Source organism: Hetaerina americana, unplaced genomic scaffold, assembly GCF_022747635.1.
Source record: "Hetaerina americana unplaced genomic scaffold, ioHetAmer1.1.p SCAF_21, whole genome shotgun sequence".
NCBI lineage: Eukaryota > Metazoa > Arthropoda > Insecta > Odonata > Calopterygidae > Hetaerina > Hetaerina americana.
The window spans coordinates 8,086,719-8,109,204 of NW_027286775.1; the positions used below are offsets into that span (position 1 = coordinate 8,086,719).

General features: G+C 41.0%; 1 protein-coding gene across 1 annotated transcript in view; it reads right to left on the reverse strand.

Annotated features, from left to right (window-relative positions):
- Nucleotides 1-22,486, reverse strand: part of Cht7 (chitinase 7) — a 174,136-nt gene that overhangs the window by 48,392 nt on the left and 103,258 nt on the right. Inside the window, exon 2 of the mRNA XM_071586184.1 lies at nucleotides 269-347. Within this exon, the coding sequence (XP_071442285.1) occupies nucleotides 269-347 (79 nt within the window). The remainder of the gene's footprint in view (nucleotides 1-268; nucleotides 348-22,486) is intronic.

Consider the following 22,486-nt stretch of genomic DNA (forward strand, 5'->3'; position numbering starts at 1 on the left):
ATCTTGTCGGAAGAAAATCGGTTATCAGTAAAGGGATAATAGTGTGGGTTTCTAGTGTGTTGAATTTAACGAATAAAATAGATTTTCAATCGAATAGGATAATGGCACAGAATAAATTTGTATTTATTATTACTGTTTAAAATTTCACATAAAATTTTGAAGGCAAGTTTCCTCCTCTTTATGCCTTTCAAAATAATAATAATACGATGCAATCAATATATTAGTTCAGCCAGAACGGTTACAGAAAAAACAGATTAAAACGACTTACCTTCAGCACTCTCTGCCACATGAGCCAGGAAAATCACAGCAAGAGTCAATAGAGCAAGCCGGGATATCCATCCGGTGCCCTGAAAGGAAAGAAAAGTTTGTTAGTCACCAAGCACACTAAAACATGGCTGGAAGCATAAAAACACCTTGTTTCATATTTTATTGCTAAATGCGTCGCTTGTTGGCAGAGATTTCAAATGAGGATGCAATTAACGTAGACTGGTAAGGACATGACGTTTCCGTCCCTCGTTCCAATATCTCCTGCTCATGTAAGTAAATGAGACTTGATGAACTCGCGAATAGCCAAACGAAATCCACGACGACAGGTGAAATGGAAAAATATGAATCTTTGACTGGAAAAATTTCTCGGCAATTACTATGATTTATATAATGCCCCTTATTAATGTTAGATCTCTTATTGCATTCCGAAAGTTTATCCATACACAATTATCAATAAACTCACAAATTATCAATCCATAGACAAGGAACTTGATAGGCAATATCTAGAAAGATTGGTGTAATTTGATATCGTGCATGCATATCCATCCATGAAGATGTAAAAATGGTTGTTGTTTCAATTCTTTGCTCCTGATAAATAACTTTATATTTACTTTCATCGATCCTTAAAAACACGCTTCATACTCATGGAGAAGATGAAGTGGTAACGCATTTGAAATAATGAGAACATTTTTTTTATTCTACTGCAATCAGGGCTAGATTTACGCATGTTTCAAGCATTTATCACATGCTATCATGAAAAAAGCCAATTTCGTCCCCGAAAATGAACCTGTATATAACGTTGGATAACTGGTAGTAAATTTTTGAGTGTGCTCTGTTAAAAAAATGTGTACTTTGGAGACGAATCGAGAGCGCAAATTTATTTATTTACACATGGAACTGGAATTTCTGTATATTATTACGTACGAACCCACTGATTCACTCTTGCCAGCCCGAAATATTAATCCCGAATTTGGTAAAAAGTTTATGTTTTACAAAGATTATAAAGCAATCGTTAATCTACTCATTGGAATTGAAGATATTTGCGGAGAATCGTGCGAAAGAATAGTTGATTCAAGCATGAGCCGAAAGAAGACATCAACGAGAGATCGCTGGTTGCATAGCAACACACATTAAATGGAAATAAACTCCGAAAGATTTTACCGTTCTTATGGAGACGACCTAATTTTATTTAACCCACTTCAATCGAGTGTAATGCAATGCCACGAAAATCGACCACATAGTCTTCCGAAATGACATTTTAGGAGTTTTCTCTTTTTTCCGTAGATTTCTCCTTTTTTTGTTTCAGTACATCGATTTTTGCATTTTTTTTATGTTCAACAAAGAGGGACAATGCAAAGGAAAGTTAAAAATGATGACCTCAATTTCACACAAAACATTTTCTCGTTTTTCGCATGGATCATCTTTCATGTTGTCATTCTTCGAGGTCAATATTTTAACCGTGAACGCATTCCTTAAAAAAACAGGGTTTATGCCAGCACGCAATTGACAATATTTCCAGGCCCCACGATATTTTTCGCCCATCTGAACCTACTAACGACGGTTTTCGTGTCAAATAATTGAAATTAAGTGGAGGATACTTCTTTTTGGTTATTCCCAGCCATATTTTTTTCTTCTCCGAAGTACACGGAGAATTTATGGCACATTTTTCATGGGATTTTTTTAACCACCACTACCACCACCACTTGGGGACTGCTCCAGTTTCGGGAGAGAGATTCTGGGAACGCTCCACTGCGGGAAATACTTTGCCTCTGCATATTGTTTTTGCGTCCTGTGAGATCTGGAAAGCTGCCCTGGTTAGTCACTTCCCCGGTCAGTCCCGGTCACCCACCCTTTTCCTCACACTAAACACTCTCTTGAAGCCGCGCCTCCTTGCAAGATTTGCTTGTTCTTGGGCAGACAATAGGAGCAACTCTTTTAAGACTAAATGCTCATAATTAAAGTGCTCTTTCTCTCTTTTCCATAAATTCAATGCGAGGTGGCTGGAAAGGGACTCTCTGATTCAAAAAGATACTATTGAGAAAACTTACACATTTCCTCTCTCGATGAAATGAGTCAAATTATTTTTTTAATTTTTATGTGGGCTAAGATATTTCTTTTATGAGAGCCAATCCTTAAACAAACTCAAGTCCGCTTTGTTAAAACCAGCGTTTCCTTTCTACGATATCCAATGGTGACAATAAAGGTGAAATAGTGAGGAAACAAATTCATCGACACTCTCGTGATCCGGTTCCTTCAATTGGCGAGCCTCGGCGCTCGCCTCAGCAAAAGTAAAACGACCCATTGCCGATTCTCGCTTCTGCTGGTTTTTTTCTTCTTATTTTTGCCCGAATTGCTGAAGTTTCCTAACTTGGCCTTGGGGGTGAGGTGGGGGTCGTCTTTGTGCCGGGCGACATGCATGGCGGGCACAGCCATTGTCCTCTCTTCCTCCGGAAATCCCACGTCTCGACACTCTGGGTCAATGGGCCACGCGCTTACACACCCTTTTCTGTTTTTGGTTGGGTCCTCATCGTGAGGTGAGGGGCCTTCTTTCGCGACGACCCCCAACGACCTCCGCCCGAAAAGAAAATTTCGTCGTCATGGAGAAACTTGGGCGTTTGCGAATGCATATCAACGGTTATACCTTAGTCATAATATCCTTTTCCCAAGAACCAGGCAACCTTCCTCAAGCATATTACCGATAATAAGTATGGACCCAATACATTTCGAAAGGAAAGAGCGACAGAAAGGTAATTTTCACCATTTTTTGTGACGTCTTCTTCGACATAGAATCCCAAAGAAGATAGAAATTCAAACGAAATTGTGACATTCTGTCGAAACATTTTCAGTTCTACCGCTTAGAGCTGCAAAGAATTGCAAGCTTAAGCGGAGAAGGCAGTATTGATAATATGATACGATAGGTTAGAAAACCAATTGCAATAAACGGTAGAGGAAAACTGGAGGCGAACAGATTGCTAATGCCAGAGGAAAATATAGCCAATGCATTCACTCACTTTGTCCTTTGACAAAATATCTTAAGATAGATACGTACCCCTTAAATTCCTTAATTTCTGAGATACCTTCTTTTGCCCGAGTGTGGGAAAACAAGGAAGTAATATATACTTTAGTGCAGTTTGGAATGATATCGGTGACAAGCATGAGAAGTTGGAGTAGCAGATCGACGAAAGCAAGAATCGTCTAAAACATGTTTCTGACCGGTTGAAATTAAACGGATGCATGCATTAAACACAGAGAGAAGAAAGTGCGAGAAGGGCAGAGAGAATACGGACTAACGGCAGGGGAGGAAAGAAACAACAGGGACACACACAATGGTGGACGCATTGCATCACCTGGTGATACTGAAATTCGGAGATGAGTGAAGGGAAAGCGGAACGTCAGACTACGCAAGCACGAGAGGAGTGCTTGAGAAATGAATAAATACAAAGGAAATGATAAGCACACGATGAGGGGTAAAAGAGGCAATAAGAAAATTTATATTGAGTGTTGTAATTTATCTGTGAAATCAACGATAGAGAACAAAGTTAAGGCAACTTTAAAATAAAATAAATTCAATAATAAAAGAGATTGATTTACAATTGTAAGTAGTGCAGTAAATTATGTTACAAGATTAATAAATCGAAATAGTACTGAGTAGCGAAATTCTCACTATATATGGAGGAGAAATGTCATAATAAGTTCTATTAATTGGAGAGGCATTACTGAGCACTGTGTGTTACCGGTTCAAATAAATCTGAAACATTAGTCCGCTAAAATGCATATTTATTTCCAGACTTTGGGAGGAGCACACATTCTTTGGAGCCTACCCTCCGTTCGCCCCTGCAGGTGGCGCCTCGTGACGACGGGTCGGCCACCCCCGCGCCCCCGTCGGCGGGACATCTGATAGGAGAGTGAGCTTCCTTTCTCGGCTACCTTTCCACAAATTAAGGGGCTATCGTCTAAATACACAGTCAGCAAACTTCGAGGGGAGGCATTAGGAAGGAGTTAGCCGAGGCTGAAGTTCTACCTCCCGAATTGACGAAATTTTCGGTCTTTTCTCGAGTGCCCAACAGAATGGCACACTCGTTGCACCACACTCACGTGGTGCAACGCGAAAGGAAATCAGAGGGGAAGAGAGCACAATTCAGGTCGAGGAACTCCCTTTCGAATCCATGATATTGACTCTGGCGACGTAACGGTTACTAATTACTCCGGAGTATCGATTCAGAAAGAATGCATTTCAGATCACGAGTTCCCATTCATCACTGATCCCATAGCCCGTGAAAAAAAACGACATCTTCATGTTCGACGGAGGGTAGCCAAGCAGTAAGAGCTGTATGGATTATCCTCTTTGCCACACATCCAATACACAGGCTGAATTAAGCCATATGAATTTTACGTATAATAAAACTGAGAGAGTATTGAAAAACACCTAAACCTAATAAAAATATTATTACGACAAGTTTTTTCCGTTGAAAGTACACTTGAATCTTCGTAAAAGAAGGCCCCAGCTTCATACTATTTAGGTAAATCTGATAGTAAAACCAGGTTATGTTACTTTACTGATTTAACATTCATCTAGAAGGGAATCAGGCGAGCTGAGAATTGATTAGGTCGTAGGGATTAATGTAAATTCATGGCCTGACAGAGCAAACCTGTGGTTCATAGGCAAGTATTTTTTAGATCTCTGAAGCCTTGAAAATAGGACTGCTTGTCCAGTAACTCAAGTCAACATTCTCTCGCGAGACGACAAGGATACTTGGCTGGTAGAATTGAGTTATTGGAAATGGGTGTTTTTGTTTTGAACGAAGCAAACTCTTATTCCATTATTTCTAAATACATTCTATTTAATTGTGTGCCAATCGTTTAATGGATTTTCTTTAAATTTACGGTACACAGGGAGATGACGTTTTAACATCGTGTCATAAGAATGCTAGAAACCAATCTAAATATTTTTTTAATGTTACAAAATTAACTATCCTTCTTCTTAGTTTATCCTAGCTAAAGATAACATTTTAAATGGTTGACTTCACTGGGTATACGTGATAATGACCAGCATATGCCAAAGAGTAAATTCAGTAGCTTTCAACTTTAGGACCAGAGGCTCTGGCTACAAGATTAGAAGCGATTTTGCAAGCAATTATTTATCCTGAATTAACTAAAATAAACGATAGCGAATCGTTCACCGGAATAAACCCTATATCTAACTTTACTTCTGTGGATCAAAACCTCAAAATCAAAATGGATAGTACATTTATATTCTGACGTAAGTAGACCACATTGATCCAGTCTATATTCACAATCATAGACGCATCAGGGCGCATGGATTTTCAAGCTTTCTCCGGTCGACCGTTATTTTTTATTCTTTACTAAAAGCTAGACTCTAAAATCATTACTTAAACTAAAATACGAGGGTCATCCGGAAAGTAGTACCCGTTCGTGCCGCATGAAGTGCTGACGACGCGAGTAGCCGCTGGACGAGGTCAGATAGGTTCAGTGGCTTGTCTGCCTTCTCTGAGCCAAGTTGCGTGACGCTAGCATTGCCTGTGTTGTTTCTGTGATTGTTTACAATGTTTAAAAAAATTGAGAACGCCGCCAGTTGTGAAGTGAGGGCAGTGATTAAATTCCTCAATGCAAGAAACGTTCGCCCATGTGATATTCATCGCCAATTAAAGGAGGTGTATGGAGACAATGTAATGGACGAGTCGTCTGTTCGGCGGTGGTGTCGCAACTTCAACATGGGGAGGGGGAACACACACGACGATGAGCGTTCGGGGAGACCGTCTGTCATTACAGACCAACTGGTGAGCTCAGTTGACGAATTCGTGAGGAACGATCGGCGCGTCACAATTGATGACATCTGTGAGCATTTTCCCAATGTTTCTCGAACAATTGTTCATGAAATTGTTAAACACCATCTGCATTATGCAAAAATTTGTGCAAGATGGGTCCCTCGCAAGCTTACAGATGAGCAGAAAACCAAGCGTATGGCTGCAGCACTGACGTTTTTGGGACGTTATTCTGATGAAGGAGACTCTTTCTTGACTCGCATAATTACTGGTGACGAAACATGGGTTTGTTATGCATCACCTGAGAGTAAACGACAGTCAATGGAGTGGCATCATGCTCATTCACCAAACAAACCAAAAAAATTCAAGACAGTTCTGTCCACCAGGAAACTCATGGCAACCATTTTCTGGGATCGACGAGGTGTATTGCTTATTGATTTTATGGCCCGTGGAGACACTATTAATGCCAATGCGTATTGTGAAACATTAAAGAAATTACGGCGGGCAATACAAAATCGGCGGCGAGGTCTATTGTCTACTGGTGTCATTCTCGTTCATGACAATGCCAGGCCTCATGCAGCTGGGATAACACAAAAACTTTTGCAGCAATTCAAATGGGAAACTTTCGACCATCCACCGTATAGCCCGGACTTGGCCCCTTCAGATTTTCATCTCTTTACAAAGCTTAAAGACTTTTTGGCAGGAAAAAGATTTGACAGCGATGAAGAACTTAAAGAAGGAGTGACCCTGTATCTCAATGAGCTGGCGGCGAAGGACTATGCAGCAGGAATACAGAAACTTGTCACACGTTATGACAAATGCCTTAATTTGCTTGGAGATTATGTTGAGAAGTAGTTTAAAGTATCCTCTTTCAAATAAAATTTTTTATGTTTGTTAATATTTACTTTTGTGTCTTTATTTCACGAACGGGTACTACTTTCCGGATGACCCTCGTAATATGCCGAGGCGCAAAAATGATGAAGAACTGGCAGGTGCAAAACATTTCTTGCCAGATTTTCCGCAAGGTTCAAAAGTTATTATTCTCCAAGCACACATACATATTTAGTTTGCTGAGTTCATTCCTGCGTTTGGCCTCGGGGGATATATATATATATATATATATATATATATATATATATATATATATATATATATAAATATATATATATATATACATACATTTTTTTTCCCTGACTGCCGGCGTGAACAATAGAGAGCAGAGTTGTACCTGCAAGCGACGAAGTCCTTCCCGTTTTTCCAGAGCGAGTGAAAGGCAAGTTACGCAACGCAGCTGTATGTAGTCGTGCGTGTCATGAAAAAATGAACGGGATTGGCTCGGGGGAATGTTTAAGAAACGGATTATATGCACTCAAATCCATTAAGTCGAGTAACAGGCGTGTCGAATGCAAGCCTCCTCTACTATGTAGGTTTACGACCCCTTCGCCCCGACTGATTAGCGTTGGAAAAAGTCTGACCTGCGATTCAGATTAGCGTCAGGAACTTGAGGATTATTACCCTCATTGAGTTAGAGAGAATATTAACATCGTTTACAGAAATGAATGACAAAGTCACATTTGTTCGCAGCACTACATTTTCTTCCCACGGTGTTTACCCTACCAATGCCTCTTCAATTTCCTCGTTGATGGCTTTTAACGCTCGTTCCTCAGGATTTACTGGTAAGGAAACTAAAGCTAAACTCTCTCTACTCGATAAATCACTTATTTTTTGGAGGATTTATTTAACCGATTCTAATTTTGCTAATGGAAAAATACGCCAATGTTCGCTGAAAGGGGAAGCAATGCAATGGTAAGATATGCTAGAAGAAAAAATAATGGCAAGATGGTACCACTTTTAAAACGTTATTAATAAATACATGCATGGTACTGAACCAGAAGGTCGAATAAAGCTATATTTAAATTATGGTGAACTAAAAAGAATGGCTTATTCCAAATGCCGCTTGATATTCTTCAGTTAAGCATTTCGATGTGCTCTACCAGCTCCTACTTCATTTCTGAACTGATTTTTTCTAAATTGAACGCCATATTCTATAGAAAAAGAGTGTAATTACTCCATAAAAGTTTTAACCAATTTTAAAAAATCATACCTGGAAAACGGCAAGGAAAACTGCATCATATTAACTTCCAAGAAACTGCGGGAGATGCCTCAACAGTAACTTTTAACGGAGTCATCCCTTAATATGCATTTGAATGCAACAATTTTCGAGTGTAAAAATCATTCGCCTTGACCGGGATCCGGGTTCGTATCCCGGCCAAGGCGAATGATTTTTACACTCTGAAATTGTTGCATTCATCATAGTATATTAAAAAAAAGAAATATCGTGGGAAGGAATAGATTAACTTTGCCGAGGCACGAGATGATTTAAAATATTGCGAATGTATACATCTATATTGGAAAAATTTCCACGAGATGAATGACAAGTTTAGTGGCTAAACTGAGAGTAGTTACATAAAATAGAGTTTCTCACTTACAATTTAAACCTTTCTCTATACATCTCCATAGCATATTTTGAATCATCTCTCTCTTATTACCGTCAAATTTACCAAGAAAGAGGGTAAAGACTACTCTGTATCAACGCTAACATTCAAAATATTTTTTTAGAGAATTTGTAATAATTGCCCTTCATTTTCTATAAACTGCGCAAAATTCTTGCGATCAAATTTTACAAGTAGTGCCGGAGGAGGAAAGACAACAGGGAAAACATAACAGCTTTAAAAAAAGAGGATGGAACACTAATCGTTGACGATAAGGAAAAGGCTTATGCGTTTAATAATTGGTATGCAAGTGTATTTAAGGTGATGGTAACCAAAATGGATTCCGTAGATACATCTCTGAGTCAACAAGGAGACAAAAAAAATATTAAATACCAAGAGTATTAAAACGACGAGCGCAGAAATTTATAAAAAATTATGAAAATGATGGCAAATAAATCAGAAGGGCCAGATGGTATCTCAATTGACTTGCTTAAATTGGGTGGTAGTGTAGTTTCAAATAATATAAATCATTTATTCAATGTTACCTTAAGCAATAATGCCCTGCCAAATGCTTGGAAGGAGGCATATGTTACGCCAATTTTCAAAGGAGGAGATAAGGCACTAGTTGATAATTATAGACCAGTAAGCTTGATATCAGTTGTATGTAAGCTATTAGAAAAGATAATGGCTGATTATCTCTGGGATTTGTGGGAGAGTGAGAGTTGGTTGTATAGTCGCCAATACCGTTTTAGAAAAGGGCACTCTTGCAAAACTCAGCTATTAGGGTTCTGCCACGAAATGTTTGACTCTATGGATGCGGGAATAGAGGTGGATGCTATAATAGTCGACCTGTCAAAAGCCTTTGACAAAGTTGACCACGATCGCTTAATGCTTAAGATGGGCCAATTGCCACTACACACAGATGGAAGAGTAATCTCTTGGGTCAGAAATTTCATGGAAGGTCGAACAGAAAGGGTCAAATTAGGAGAAGTGTATTCTGAAAAAGCAAGGGTAACATCGGGAGTCCCACAAGGAAGCGTACTTGGCCCGCTCTTGTTTTTAATCTATATAAATGATCTCCCAATAAATATTAATTCTCAGATAAGACTTTTTGCAGACGACTGTATTATCTACAGAAAAGTCGAAAATGACAGAGACCGTGACATACTTCAAAGGGACATTAATAAAATGGCGGATTGGGTGACAAAAAAAGGGATGGATATTAATGTTAGCAAATGCAAATCCATCACTTTTAGTAACAAGGTAAATGGAAACAATAGGGAATATAAATTCTCAGAAAATGTCATTCTTAGAAGTGATACTTTCAAATACTTAGGTGTATATTTAACAAAGGATTTAGGGTGAGGGCTAAATGTGGAGTACATTTTTAAGGAAGCTTTCAAAACTCTTCATTGGGTGATGAGAAACCTCAAAGGGAGCGTTAGAGCAACCAAGTAGAAGGCTTATCAGACCCTAGTAAGACCACTTTTAGAGTACGCATCCCTAGTATAGCACCCTCAGGAAGAAGGAAAAATCAAAAAAACTGGAAAAGGTGCAAAGAAAGGCTGCCAGATATGTATTGGAGAAGCATAGGAGGATGGAGAGTGTGTCTGACATGCTAGAAACGCTGGGCTGGGAACCTCTACAAACTAGAAGGAAAGTAAGCAGACTGTGGAATGTTCCGCATTCTGAAGGGTGAGAAAGCTTGGGCAGATCTTAGGAAAGAGGCGGGGAACCCAAATTTTATAGGCAGAAATGATCACAAATTTAAGGTAAAATGCCGGGCAGAGAGAACAAATACAAACAAATTTTCTTTTCTAAATAAAACAATTGTTGATTGGAACACCTATTCATTACCCCGCAACAAAATATTCGAGCCCTTTCCTAACAGAGTGTATACTTTTTAGAATAGATTTAAGGATTATATGTAATAATTTGATTGATGTGTGCTGTATTGTATTATACGAGGGTCATCCGGAAAGTAGTACCCGTTCGTGCCGCATGAAGTGCTGACGACGCGAGTAGCCGCTGGACGAGGTCACATAGCTTCAGTGGCTTGTCTGCCTTCTCTGAGCCAAGTTGCGTGACGCTAGCATTGCCTGTGTTGTTTCTGTGATTGTTTACAATGTTTAAAAAAATTGAGAACGCCGCCAGTTGTGAAGTGAGGGCAGTGATTAAATTCCTCAATGCAAGAAACGTTCGCCCATGTGATATTCATCGCCAATTAAAGGAGGTGTATGGAGACAATGTAATGGACGAGTCGTCTGTTCGGCGGTGGTGTCGCAACTTCAACATGGGGAGGGGGAACACACACGACGATGAGCGTTCGGAGAGACCGTCTGTCATTACAGACCAACTGGTGAGCTCAGTTGACGAATTCGTGAGGAACGATCGGCGCGTCACAATTGATGACATCTGTGAGCATTTTCCCAATGTTTCTCGAACAATTGTTCATGAAATTGTTAAACACCATCTGCATTATGCAAAAATTTGTGCAAGATGGGTCCCTCGCGTATCTCAATGAGCTGGCGGCGAAGGACTATGCAGCAGGAATACAGAAACTTGTCACACGTTATGACAAATGCCTTAATTTGCTTGGAGATTATGTTGAGAAGTAGTTTAAAGTATCCTCTTTCAAATAAAATTTTTTATGTTTGTTAATATTTACTTTTGTGTCTTTATTTCACGAACGGGTACTACTTTCCGGATGACCCTCGTATGTAATAGCTTAATTTTTTAATTTGCCTTTTTTTCTTGCTGATTACTGGTTGTAAATGGGATGGGGATTCGCTTGTTTTGTTAAAGAGATTTGTGTTTTGAAGTCTGATTTTATCTATTATCTTTTGCGATTATTTGGAACTTGTGTGCCACCTGACACTGTCTATTAGCACATGTGTATTTTTAATAATAATAATAAGAGATTTGCGAATAAAGTCATAAAAAATGATTGGCTGATTATAAGTTTAAAAACCTAAGAAGAATTTCTCAACGACGAAACTAATTTGAAATCGCTTTCCTAATGAAACGTTTTCATCTTTAATTTTATGATTCTGCTGAAGAAAACGACCATCCACGAGCGAAAGGGAATTGTCGCATTACATTGAAGAAAAAGAGCAATCGCAGACAGAGAGAAGAAGGAGGGATTCCAGAGAGTGGAAGTGGCAGCAGGTCCTTCACGACATGAAATATTGACAGAAATGCGATGAAATAACACAGTGCTGGTTGCATAGACGTGACCAAAATTTGGTGGAAAGTGATCGCAGTTTTTCCGACGGCCACATTAAAATCAAGATTCTTGAAAATCTGGGACGGAAACAGTGGATGATGGCATTCCTATGCGTGCGTTAGAATGCTTCCACGTTTGCCTGCGCCGATAAACTATCATCACCGCATTCATGCTCGGTCACCGGAAATGCATTTTGAAAAGCGAAAATATGAATGACAATAGCTTGGCGATCATTGAACTGTTATCTCGTTTGGATCAACGAGAATTTCACTCCAAAATAACTTCATCAGATTAATCAAAACCGCGCCAAGCGGAAATTACGGAAAAGACGCGGCATGAAAGTGATTTCTTTTCCAGAAATGAGCCAAGGTCTGATCTGCATATTTTGACGTGGTGACGGTGAGTGATCTTCCTGCTTCCTATTGCATATGCATACATTCCCTACAATTCGTAAGTCGAACTGTAAATAATTTTCGTACAATGAAGTCTTTTGGTACTGCTTCTGACGGTTTTCCCCCAGTTTTAAGGGCCTTAGGCGTTACTTGGTCGAAGTTTTTCAGGCTAGGCGTAAAGGAGGGAAGACTAATAGCATAGGAAATTTCACTAGAATATTTATTTTGCACGACCGTGGTTCCGTCGCAAGGGAACACCGGATGGTGTTCCCTTGCGACGAAACCATAGTCGCGCAAAATAAATATTCTAGTAAAATCTGCAAAGCTAGTAGTCTTCCCTCATTTACCCTTTTGCGTTAAGGCGGATGTTGAGTAAATAGAGATAGAAACCTTGTCATACATTCAGCCTTATGTGAAGCATCCAGGGGTTATCAAGCTGAATTTCCCATTCTGCGGAGGGCACAGCCTACTGGAGCCCCTCCGGAGTAGGGGCATGGACACGCAAAATGCGAATACTAAAGTTGACAGTTGCTCCGTTCCGAAACCACAAGCCTCAAGCCCAATGGCCATGTTATAACTTTGGTACAAGCTCAATAATACTGCAGATTCGTTCATAACGATTTTTGACACCTCTGCATCAACCGGTAGATTTCCAAACTCGTCCTAAAGTTGATATTTCTAATATTTTTAAAATACCCGCATAAAATTGACACCATTGAATTGCCGAGAGAAACTAACGCTCTCCATTATATGAAATATAACAGCACCGCACGTTAATCTTAATCTAAAGAGCATTGTCATTAGTTCTAATGTCTTTACAAGTCGAACTAAAAGCAGAAAAACCAATTTCGGAGTTCAAGAATGTCTGTCCCATAGTGCAGTAGCCAAATTGTTCAATCACACTTTTGTTCCGGAGAGGAGAGGAGGGAGTGCAAGCGCCGGGTCGTTACGACAATCGCCGGAGGAATCGCACTGCCCTCTTCCGACGTCAATTGCAATCCCTTGTGAGCGATTGAAACGTTCCTACGCAGCCTCAGCCCTTTCATTTGGGCAAGAGGTCTCTCGCGGGCAAGGAGGAGGAGGAGGGGGTGGGGGCCAGGGTTGGAGGAGAGGGGGGGCGTGTGCGTGAACACTGTCGGCGGCAGAGCAATAAGGAGACCGACGACTTTCACTTTCCGTGCCCGACCAGGAAATGATTCCTTCCCCACCCTCCACCCATAAACCCCATCTGCACATGAACCCCCTCCCCCCTCTCTTAAATCTCTCCATCCCCTTCTGCCCCACGAAACCACACACACACACGCAAACCCCTATCCCTCCCTCTCCTTCCCGCCCGCCCCCTTCTCTTTTCCGACCACTTCTCTGCCCACCGCAATCACCTTCCGCCTCCCTGGAGCACCCTCACCCCTCTCCAACCGCTCCCCTCCCCCTGTATCACCCTCCCAAGTCAACGAACGCCCCTCCGGAAGGGCCGACCAAGAAAGGCGTCGGGGCCTTTTATAGGAAGCCCTAACCCATACACTTACTCCCACAGGAAATGACGTGGGCAGTATCAAGGAAGATGGCACGTACTTCTGTCACCTGGGATATTTATAATGTTCTGGTAGCTTCAAGGGTTTCCGAACTTTTCGAATTTCTCACCTCATACTCCTTGCATTTAATAGCAAAGAATTTGTTTTCGGTTGGAAATGCTACGGCAAATGACGTCATTCCACTCCATACGTCTTCCGATGGAAAAGTTTACTGATGCGTAAGCCGCCCGGTATTCGCATCTAAAATAACCATCAATGTGCTATAACATCATTAATCATTATTTACTTCGAACATTTGACATTCGCACTGGAGTCGGGATCTATTTCTGAGGACAAGGGTTCTCCAGAGACTGAGTTCTGGAAACTTTAATCGAACTACTTATGTGCAATGGTGAGGAAACGTCTTCGAGTAAACTTCTTTGAAGAGTGACAGCTCAAGGTAAAATACAGGACGAGCAAAGCACTTTCCTAAATGCGACTGAAAGCAGCAAGCCTGAGGCGTATCACGAGAGACGTGAATAGTGGCGTATTTTAATTTCACATTTTGTGATTTGAAACTATCTTGAAACCATTTGAGTCTGACGGGAACGTAATAGAATTAATTAATAATCTTGAGCAGAGTGAAATACATCGAATTACTTCCAAGGTGTTGTGTCTGTCCGTATCATGTGGAGCAGAATGAACTTTCAGTGCTTAAGGCACTAGTGTCATGCAACCACCAAAAGGTGATGATAAGTCCACCATCTTCGGAGAAGAAGGGGTGAAATCGATTGAAAAGGCGGCTGAGACTCGAAAAAATATATCGTTTCTCACATGGGCATTGTTTTAGAAGTCCCACTCGTGTGTAAGAACAACTAGTGAAGGTTTAACGTTGCAGTTTTTAAGGCTGAAGGTTATTATCGCTCATTGATATATTCAAAAGACGACGCATTATTGGAAATCAAAGAAAACAGTTTGAATAATGACGATGAAAAGGAAGCTGAGTAGTGACAAGGAAGAGAAAGTGAAAAAATGGTAAAATTATTCAGAAGATGATTCGGAATCACTTTATGGTAAATACACTCACGAAGACGACATTAGCACAAGTGGATACAGAAGATGTTAAGAGGTGGCGTTCCGCAAACGAATGATTTTGAAGTGAGAATACTATGCATATGGGAAAGATGAAGGAAAATGGACACCAAAGACACGACGGATAGGATATAATTTCGACGGAAAAAATAATGGTGGAACTTTTGAGCTGACGAAGAATGTAGCATAGGCATAATGGTTATTTGCGAACTTTATGATGTCCTGAGGGATGTGTATTGGCAAAAAAAATCTCGATGCGATCTACACACCCCATCTTAGATAGATTCCCTTCGGTTAATTTGACGGATGCCATTGTATAGGACAAGTCTCGCGTGAAATTCGCACATGAGAGAAGTGGCGCGAGCTCCTTTCCCTGTGTTGCGGGTGATTTTTCAGGAAGACCTGCATCCGGAAAATCGCACGGCTTGTGTGAAGCTAAGGGTGTAGAGGAACATCGCTCGGAATCGCACATTTTTAGCACAAAATATTCAAAACTAAATCTCGAAGGACAGCACAGGTATGGTGAATTGATTTATCACTGAAAATCACTGGATATATTAGGTTTGTATAAAAAGTTTCGGTAACTATTTTTCCCTAACGTGCATCGCGTGAAGTGCAGAATTCAGGCCGTCGGTTAAGTCTGCGCATGATTGCAGATCGTATATTGGCATTGAAATAAGATGGAAAGCAACATACCATTATCACTGACAAGTTGGCGATGCGAAAGATTCGCGCTAAACTCATCCTCCCGAAGGTCTTGACGAACGACTAAAAACAGAGTCGAGTATCTGATTACGAAGACTTACTGCAAAAGCATCGCGACGATTACCCAACCCCCTTTAAGTCCCGACTTGGCACCAATAGGTTATTTCCTATTCGCAAAAATGAAATCATCCCTCAAAGGACATCACCATGGGACCCTGAGTGCCGTCAAAGAATCTTGCTCGCGTACCCTTAAGGACCTTCCGGAATCCGCCGACCATGGGGCTTTCGAGTCGCGCAAGGGCAAAAGTGTGTCTCCACGCTCTTAGGGGATGTACTTTGAAGAATTTTGAGGCGTTGTAGTAATATCTGAAATAAATTATTTTTGCCAAAATTTCCCCGTTACTTTTTAATTTAGGTGCTTTAATATTGGTTGAAATTCGTCCACCATGAATCAAAACCCTTATTCTTAGCATCTATATCGCTCATTGCACCAAACAAATACTTACTCGACTCGGTTTCCTTCTTAGCATAAAACATCGCCACCTCTTAGAAAGCAGGAATCTCCAAAATCTCACGAGGTGGCATTTGTATTGTTATTTCATTATGATCTTCCCAATGATCCCTAAGACGGCAGCCGACTTCTCCGCGGCAAAATCACAGTTTTCATCTCCCACCCGAGGGCTTCTTCGCATGCAGATGCAGTTTGGGTCATAAACCTCCGTCAGTGCTTCCGAAGAGAACGGAATTACATTTGACAAGACCACCACTGCCTGTTCGACACAATTCGGCGACACCGGGTAATTTGAGCTTCATCTCAAACCACTGCGAAGCAGGATGGACTCCGTCATTACCCAAAACCAGCCCCTCCTCCCACTCCCCCGCCCCTTCCTCCCCCCGGGGGACGACGACGCACCGACTCCGAGGAATCCGGTCGCCGTGAGACGTGGAGCAACTGTATCATCTCTCGATGTCCGCCGAAAATACCCCCGGAGAGTGGGAACGGGGGGGCCGGGGAGGGAGTTGGTTGAGGCGGGGGTAGATGGCCCTTCGAGTTCACTAACCGATAAATTGACGTGCACGGGAAAGGCAGGAAGAGACTCTTCAAGAATCACCACGTAAGTGAAGGCATTTCCACCTTAATTATTCACGTTCCCGTGATTCTCCCAACGCCCAATGCTAGAGATGATTACGGGTATGGTTATTGCCTTCTCTCTCATGATGCCATTCGCGCGATTTCCCATTCTCTCACGAGGGCGGCTCCGGGAGGGCGGAAGCAGCTTGGTCAGCAAGAAAATACGATTTCATTTTAGAAGGACATTTGACTGAAAAGAGTCCGCGAGCGATGAATATCTTTCGCACCATATTTTGACATACAACAGCTCAACAGACAGAGTGCAAGAAAAAATAAGTACATTAATCCCATCACGGCTTCATAAGCCATAGACATACATTTTGGGCAGGATTCGAAAGTCCGCATGCATGAAAATGGAAAGTTACATTTTTCTAACCGAAAAATATCATATTTAAAGTTAAAATGTTATCCATTCAAACAGTCTTTTCAGAGTACAAAATGTTTTGGTAAAATCTGAGGTTATTCCGAGCTCCGAAAATTCATAAATAGGACGCAACATCAGCGTAGAAATGGTAGGTAGGTTTACATGTGTGGACGCATCCTTTTTAATAAAATTCCCGTAGGTTTTGTGCTCTTTTTATTCTTCGCCCTAAATCTGTCAATTAACTTACTCGTTGAGTCCATTCTGAGATACATCCGAGATGGATGAATTGAAGGAGCTGCGCATTATCATTTAATTCTCATTCATACTCGGGAGAGCGGTAATACTCGATAGTACCAAACTCACAAACGCATTAAATGATAGCACACATTTACAGCGTAAAGTACATTAGCCGTTCAAGTTGTCATTTAAGGCTGTAAAATGCCTACATGCAGTCGCAGGTTTAGACCCGCGTTCCGGACGACACTCATCGCCCTACGTCGACGCTCATTGGTGAAACCACTCGTTCCAATTGTTATCTGGCGATTTGGGGAATGGCGGAAAGCGTCGAATAGCGAGCGATGGGTCGTGAAATTCGCAGGGCAAAGTAAAAAATGCGTCGTGAAGCAGCAAAGGTCCGCGCCTTCGGATAAAGGGCCAGGGAGACGCGGGCTGGCGCATCAAAATTGAAGGGTGATATTCTGGTCAAAACCAACCTCGCCATGCTTCCAGAAGGGATTCCAGAAAATAAAAGGTTTGTATAAAAAGTATCGGTAAATATTTTTTCCTGATGTGCATTGCGTGAAGTTCTGAATTCAGACCGTCTTCGGTTGAGAGGGCACATTATCGTATTGACATTGATAAGTTGACGATGAACACCATTATCAGCGAAAAAGTTGGCGATGCGAAAGATCTGAGGTAAACTCGTCCTCCCGAAGTTCTTGACGGACGACCAAGAGCAGAGTCGATTGCCTGCTTTCGAAGACCTTCTGCAACGGCATCGCGACCACCACCATGGGGCCCTAAGTCCAGCCCTCAAATAAGCTTGCACGCTTGTACCCTTAAGGACCTGCCAGAAAAAGCCTTCGAGTCGTGGAAAAGCCTCAAGGGCACAATTATGTGTCGACGCTCTCAAGGGATGTACTTTGAATAATTTCGAGGCATTGTAACAATATATGAAATTAATTTTTTTCCGAAACTTTTCCCGGTACCTTTTATACGCACTATGTACGCATAAAAAGTTTTGGGAGTTTTCGAACGGGCCTTGTTTACAACATCAGCTCTTTCTTGACTCGCTCTAGCCTTTGCTTCTAATATCTCATTTACTGTGATAGAGCAAAGTGATGTATTTCTCTGCCGCTCCCAACCGCTAATAGTCATTAGGACTTACGGGGGGCGGAGAGCAGTACATGAAAGATTACTGCGTGAAATCACTCCTTGGAAGGATTGCATCCATAGGTCCCGGATTTCCAATGGTTCGCAACTAGTGCACCTGAGAATATGGCAAGGAGACGTATCTCTCATTCAAGTGTGGTAGCGATTCGAATATCTGTATTCCTTTGCATGCGGTGTGACCTGGCTACCAATGGCCAACCCGTGAACTCTTCTTCCACGCAATCAAGGACATCTAGGATATTCGAGGTCAGCAGCACCCTCCCAACCGATCGAGTTTTTTGAAATGTTCATTGCATAAAAAAACTAAAGGCAGAAAATATCGAAACCCATATGGGTTAAAAAAGAAATTTAAATCAACTCTCCCCAAATACTCGATAGCTTCAATATGTAAATCATATTAGAAAATATAGTATGCCTCAAATAATCACTTAAAAGTTCCGACGGTGAGATGCTCGAGGATTCCTTTTTTTAGATGGAATGGAGCCTAATAGTCGTAGAGCATTCTTTCATTTGGGGCTCGAGCGAAACTCACCCCATCACACGACACCGTATCCCGCGCACAATCGGGGATAAATATTTATATCGAATCAGAGAGGAGTGGGGAGGGAGAGCGAATTCCAGATCCAGTGAAACTGGCTTCCCCCCTCTCCCATTCCTCCCCATCACCCACCACCCTGGCGTTCACCCCCCGGGGGGGAGGGCGGAGGATGAGGGGGAGCGCAAACGAGTTCTAGGCCGCAGATGGGGAGAGACTGGCCGAATTACCTTATGACGTCACGAGTTGATAACCCACTTCCGGGCAACAAACCCCATCGGGACAGGATTTTGATGCATTCCGAAGTTCGATTTCAAAATCGAACCGCATCACTTGCGATGTGAGACAGCGGTTAAAAATAAAAAGAAAACCTTGAAATCGCCAATGATGTACCGAGGGAAATATAATCAAATCAAAAGAATGAAACGACACCTCGATCCTTACCTTCCGCGAGGGGTTTCAGAAATATCGATTTTATTATCGTGGTAAAATGACGACTTAGTATCTAACTTATTCGAATAATGGATAACTATTATGACTGCGAAAGGACTATCATTAAAATAAAGTTTTTTAGATAGTTGGCGCAATAATGGCCATTTCCGGGTGCAAAAGAAAAAATTTTCATGACAAAAATTCACTTTGAACATTTTGCCTGTGAAATCTTTTTCAAAATACTGAGGGAATACAACAAGCGCGATTAATGCGACGAAACCCAAGGTACCAGATGAAGTCAACTTTCTCAATAACTTTCCTCAGCAACACACAAATTATATTGAAAACAAAATAACTTCAATCTTTGCGTCAAAAAGAGTGACCTTCATTTCGCTCAAGACGTAGAATCAAAATAAATTAAATTGCTTTTCTACGGTAAATGTTTTCCGTCCACTCAAGCCGAGAATATATCATTGGTGACTTCTTTTTCTCGGAGAAATTAATATCATCCGAGTGTATCCCTGGCATCCTTATGAATAATGTATGATGTTTTACAAATATATATCACAGGGAACTTTCTCTTTGTTTTCCTACTGTATTCCGACCTCTGTCCCTTTTCAGAGCATTTTGAAGTGAGACTACGAATGATTCTGAGGTTAAATGCCATATTTAAATTAATCTTACATGATTTATTGATTTAAAAGCCCTTCAGGAAAATAGAAACCAGATAAATGTATGAATGTAAAGGAGTTTCACATTCCATCCATTCAAAACAAATATCATATTTCACTTGGTTAGACCTCGAGTCCTCAAATGAAAATTAAGTCCCGTTAAAATCTGGAAGCGGTACTTTGATTTTATAAAATAGCATAAAATTCTATTTGGCTGAGTTTGTTACAGGATATAATATTAAAATACAGTTATATAAACCGATCAAGAGTCCCGACCTGTAATGACTGGAGGGAAGAAAGTCCACCGTAGGAAGATTTTTGAATAATCTAGATCAGTGGTACGCAAACTTTGTGTTAAATGTCCAAACAATCCTTCTTCCCTCGATGATTGGGGTGCGCCGCTTTAATGTTGCATATGATATTTGGCTGCATGTCATTAAGTGAGCATTTTTTTAAATTTAGCCCCAGAACGTGAATTCGAAGCACATGCTTCAAAAATTCCAATTTCATCTTCCCGCACCCCAATGCATCTGTGTGCTTATCCTTTTTCATTGGCCAGCTAGGTAGTCTAGAGAGAGCCCCGTAGGAATTGCTGCATTTCATGAATTATTCTATTGTAAAATACATATTTTACATAACTCGTGTGTCGTTGAATCCCTACGGAAGAGTGATTTTATTCGATCTTGTTGGACCTATTTAATTGGAAAGGAAGATGGCGTAACGGTCGAGGCTTCATAAAAACAAACAATCATGGTTGGGCCACCAGTTGGTGGTGATTGCTAACTGCAGCATTCCAACAGCCGACCACAGGAATTAAACCCGCACTTCGACACTTGAAATATGCGATTGCGACAGCAAATCATTCTCGCTTGGTCGAACAAGAACGAGAATCGGCCCCGCCATCATACCGCTGCTTCAACAAGCAACTTGAAGAGAAGGCAAGTATTCCACAGGAGCGAATAGAGCAAAGCGTCTCAAAAGAGAAGAAATGCATGCTCATAAAATACGGGCATTATGATTGGGTCTCTTTTTTTTTCAATTTGAAAGAATAGTAACCGGTAGGACAGAGGCCGGTGTTTTCGAACTGTCGAGGGAAGATGAATTTTCGATTCCTCGAAGAAAATGGGCGGAAGGCCAATCGGATGCCGATATGAGAAAAGGGAAGAAGGGAGAAGGTGTTGTGATGGAAGGGAGACGGAGGGAAACCGAGGACCTAAAAATAAAGGAATTTTCCAAGTATTCCCATTCGCTCCAAAGGAGACAGTTATCTTTTCTCCGCCTTAGTACATAAATTAGTGACACCTTAAAGAAATATTTTATGAAGACAGTTGCAGTAGTCTCTGAAACTACTTACTTGAATGATTGAACAAGTATGATTATTTTATTTATCTCATTGTTTTGTCTTTCAAAATTTCATTCAAATTAATTTGGCATAAACTTGCCTCTGGTCCCTAAATTGTATCCTTTGTTCCAAACTAGTTAATGCAGTCTGTGGACCACGTTTTCATTTTTGGTTTATATCACAAATAAGAGATTTCCACCTCACATTAAAGGAAGAACATATTCTCAGTCTCTCCTAATAGCTAATAGGAAATAGTCCATGATCGTGACAAAGACGTGTGGCATGTAATAATAAAATTGAGCTGTAGGACATAAAAGAACGATAAATTAGTTAAATCGTTGCGAATTTTCAATCACCTCTTTTTTCCTAAAGGATAAGCATTAAAAATTTCTAGTAGTGAGTCCATAATGAAAACAATTGGAGCGATACCATGGGAAATGTTCGTAAGTAATAAGTATTTAATTACAGGCACACGTAAAAAGAGAGCTGCTAATTATACGATTGCACGCCGTAAGCTCTGATTATTGTCGGCTATTTCGCAGTATAAAAGACCTCATTCGCACGCAAAGAACCCTTCCATTCCCTTGCTTGGTCGGTACGCAGGGCACACGGGGATACCCACGCTTCCCATTCCGCGTTCCGGAGGTGGACGCTCTCCGGAAATGCGAGGGAATGATGCCCTCGGCGCCCATCGCGGGATCTTACCTACAGATGCGTCTCGATCGAATTAGAGAAAGCACGAAGTTGTCACATTGTACAACTTGCACGATTTTTCTAACGTTTTCTAGATTTTTATAACGTTGTTATGACAAACTTAGTGACGTTTCCAAAATATCGGAGGAAATAGGCTGGAAATGACTCAATGGAGCGAAGGTTAAATTACAGATTGAAGCTCTTGCATTTAACTATAAGGACGTCTCTTTAGCAGTGATGTTGAAAATGTATTATTACTCCCATCGTACTAAGGTAGGAGAGATCATGTCAATAAAATGAGAGAGATTAAGTGTAGAACAGATAGATTTAAGATGTAATTTTTTCCACGAACGATAAGAGATCAGAAAAACAATGTCCGACATCGGTAGGGGTAAAAATATTCGGGTTAAAAGTAGTCTGGTGTATATTCACCCCCTGCCACCCATCCCAGCGGTAG